Here is a 2,978-nt window from a genome sequence, read left to right as displayed (position 1 = left end):
GAAAAATACTAAGGGAGATATCAAGGTCAACTGAACACTGTTCCTGAAAATAATTTGTGGAAATGAAAGACTTGTGTTCCATTCACTAACATGGAAATGGGTGGAGTTAAAAATTGTAGTGCAGCCAGCCACTAAAGGGCATCAGAGACATCTTGGCATCACTCTTAAACCCCTGTTATGACATCCACCCATATATATATATATATATATATACACACACACACACACACATTGGTATTACCTGACAACCAACATTCCTATGTTTTTGTCTGAAAAGTCATCCATTACTTAATATATTACTAAATTTACTGACATATAAAAATTTCTGTAACATTTAACTTACAAAAAAAAAAAAATTAGAAATCTAAAAGGTTGTTTGTCTCGTCCAACAATGCAGAAGTCCTAAAATAAATAACTAATACATCTTTCCGTGTTAAAAAAAATAGGGTGCCTATTATTTTTGCACAGTACGGTACAAGAAAACACATTGAAGCAATCTTGTGCAAATGATTTTATCTATAATGTTAATTAACCTCTGCTAGAAATAACGTCAGATTGTATATGTTGCCTTACAAATCATCTGAAATATAATTATTCTACTATTATACTAGTCTTGCTTGCTTAGACATACTGACATTTTTTTCCACCCCACTGTTACTGTATATTAGTTTTCTGGCCAACCCTTTTGAACACTTTTTTTTATAGGGGGAAGACCAGAAAGCCTGAGAAAGTGGAATATTTCCAGCCTCCCATCAAATTACCCCGCTCCAATTTAAGGTAGGCCTTGTCACCCCTCTCCATGATCACCAATCCAGCATTAGTGGCTGCCTCTCTGGTTACATCTTGGTCACCAGCAAAGGCAGAAATCATTGGCCATCCATTAAGCATCAAGCTCACCTACAATAGATAAACAGTAGAAAAAAATTCACTTAATAGTAAATTCTCCTATATAAAAGTTTATAATAACTCTGCTTTTATGGTAAAGCAATAATTGCATATTAAGGATATACCTGTATGGTTTGTCTGTTGTAAGCTTTCACTACATGGAAGTTAAAGCTGTACACCCCTCTCCTTGGGGCCAAAAAGACACTGCTTTCCTGGTCAAAATGACCACCCACATTCACCAAGATCTGTGGAGAAGACTAGGCAGTAATACACACATGGTACAAAAAGACTGGCAAATTAGCTTCTGATTATTTCTGTGTTTACCTGGTCAAAGTAGATGATCATGGTACGGTTGCTCATATCTGTGGGTTCATGGTTGGTTTGGCGAGTGGCAGAGAAGGCCACTCGACCAGTTCCTGAGCGTACAGACATGCCCAATGCATTATTTGCTGGTTCTGAAGATGGTGTTGAGTCACAGACCACTAAACATTTACCTTCCAGTACAATAGGCTCAGTGTCATTCTGACTTGTAACCAACAAGGGATACCACAGCAGAATTAAGCCCAGAAGAAGAGTGGGCACTCCCGTGGATTGACAACCTAACACTGTATGCATGCTCTTAAATGGTGTTTAAGTATATATGTTAATCCACTTAATACACCGGTAATAACTAGGTGAAAATTTTTAAATAACCAAAAAGGCTAAAATGCTTCTCTCTTCCTCTTGTCTCCCACTTCAATCAATGTTTTATGTTGTTGTTTTTTAAAAAGCAACTATTGTGATGTTTATATGTTTACATGGAGATTTTTAAAGTGGAATTAAATTTGAGAGTCATCATCAAGGGATCTGCAGGAAAGTAAAGAGAAAATTAGAAGATTGAGATTAGAACGAGGTCTTGGTCAGCAGAAAAGTTGCCGTGTCAACCAACAGGTAATATTATAAGAGGTAGAAGAAGAAGAAACATTTTTCATCATCAGGTAACATATTGGATTACTGTCAACATAGGGAAACAGAATCCAAGAGGGAGTGCATGCCAGGAGGAGAAAAAGGAACAACTCCACTGAGTGACCATCTGTCTTTCACACGCTTCCTCTCCCTCCTGATGTTCCATAACATGCACCCACCAACATACAGCATCCATCCCCATTCCCATTCCTCCAGCATATTATTTGAATGGTATCTCTCCAGTTTCTAAGCATACGCTATATACACTACTTATAGGCAGTTTTAATATGCAAAAAAATTTAATTGACAAACAAGCTACCATAATATATAAGTGCAGACCATTTACCATAATGCAATCAAGTTTCAATAAACAACTACCACTATTTGGATACCTTTTCTCACGATTATTTATTATTTTTTATTATTATTTACAAACTGACAGTTTCAACAAATTAATAAAAATATTTGAACACCATATATGTATATGTAAACATATATAATATGTTTTAACACATTTCTCCCTTTTTAATAATTGTTACTCTACAATTATACAGATTACCACATTCAAATTAAACCACCAAATTACATTTTATTCCCTTTATTCCTTTTTCCCTATCAAATAACCATGTTTGTCCACTATCAATATCTCTGAAATATAGAATGTTTCAAAGTTATTGCTTAGTAATTGAAAGAGAGTAAGTCACCTGTCTGACGTAGCCATTTCTCTTCTGCAGTACAGGACAAGGCAAGAAGAGACTAGAAAAGCCATGAAGCATATGACTCCTGCCTTATTTATCCCATCTACCAAAGACCCTCCCTTTAGCACAGCCCATTCACAGCAAATCTCTCTCTGTTTCTCTCTCTTCTTCTCGCTTTCTCATTTATGTATCAGATTTAAAATGTGGGAAGATCTGTTAAAACAGATTTTGAAATCATTATAATGACAACAATAATTTTATATATGGGAATTGTCAGTCTAAAGGACAACACACTAAATATAACATTTATTAACATAGAAGATAAAAAATGTAATTGTATGAAACTCCTCACTATTGTTTTATATAATATTTGTGCAATTTAGATGCACTCTGCATATTTTGAATTGAAATCTGGTTCCTGCCTGATCTTTCATGTTGGTATGTGTTAAT

At 35.1% G+C, this 2,978-nt stretch overlaps 1 protein-coding gene across 1 annotated transcript; it reads right to left on the bottom strand.

Annotated features, from left to right (window-relative positions):
• Window positions 1-218: 218 nt before the first annotated feature.
• cbln12 (cerebellin 12) lies at window positions 219-2,629 on the bottom strand. Its single transcript, XM_017471357.3, has 4 exons — window positions 2,535-2,629; window positions 1,210-1,731; window positions 1,011-1,130; window positions 219-897 (listed from the first exon to the last, which is right to left on the bottom strand). Exons 2-4 carry the CDS (start codon window positions 1,498-1,500, stop codon window positions 700-702), a joined length of 609 nt encoding a protein of 202 aa, XP_017326846.1. The 5' UTR covers window positions 1,501-1,731; window positions 2,535-2,629; the 3' UTR covers window positions 219-699.
• Window positions 2,630-2,978: the final 349 nt, after the last annotated feature.

The sequence above is a fragment of the Ictalurus punctatus genome, chromosome 7 (assembly GCF_001660625.3).
Source record: "Ictalurus punctatus breed USDA103 chromosome 7, Coco_2.0, whole genome shotgun sequence".
Lineage (NCBI taxonomy): Eukaryota > Metazoa > Chordata > Actinopteri > Siluriformes > Ictaluridae > Ictalurus > Ictalurus punctatus.
The sequence above is the reverse complement of the archived record's forward strand: the minus strand, read 5'-3'. Positions and strand labels throughout refer to the sequence as shown.

What these genes read in the sequence shown, in the direction of transcription:
- cbln12 (XM_017471357.3), bottom strand. Translation starts at nt 1,500, where the DNA reads ATGCATACAGTGTTAGGTTGTCAATCCACGGGAGTGCCCACTCTTCTT. An exon ending in TGATCATCTACTTTGACCAG is followed by an intron (nt 1,131 to 1,209) that starts GTAAACACAGAA and finishes TCTTCTCCACAG; the next exon opens with ATCTTGGTGAATGTGGGTGG. An exon ending in ACAACAGACAAACCATACAG is followed by an intron (nt 898 to 1,010) that starts GTATATCCTTAA and finishes TATCTATTGTAG; the next exon opens with GTGAGCTTGATGCTTAATGG.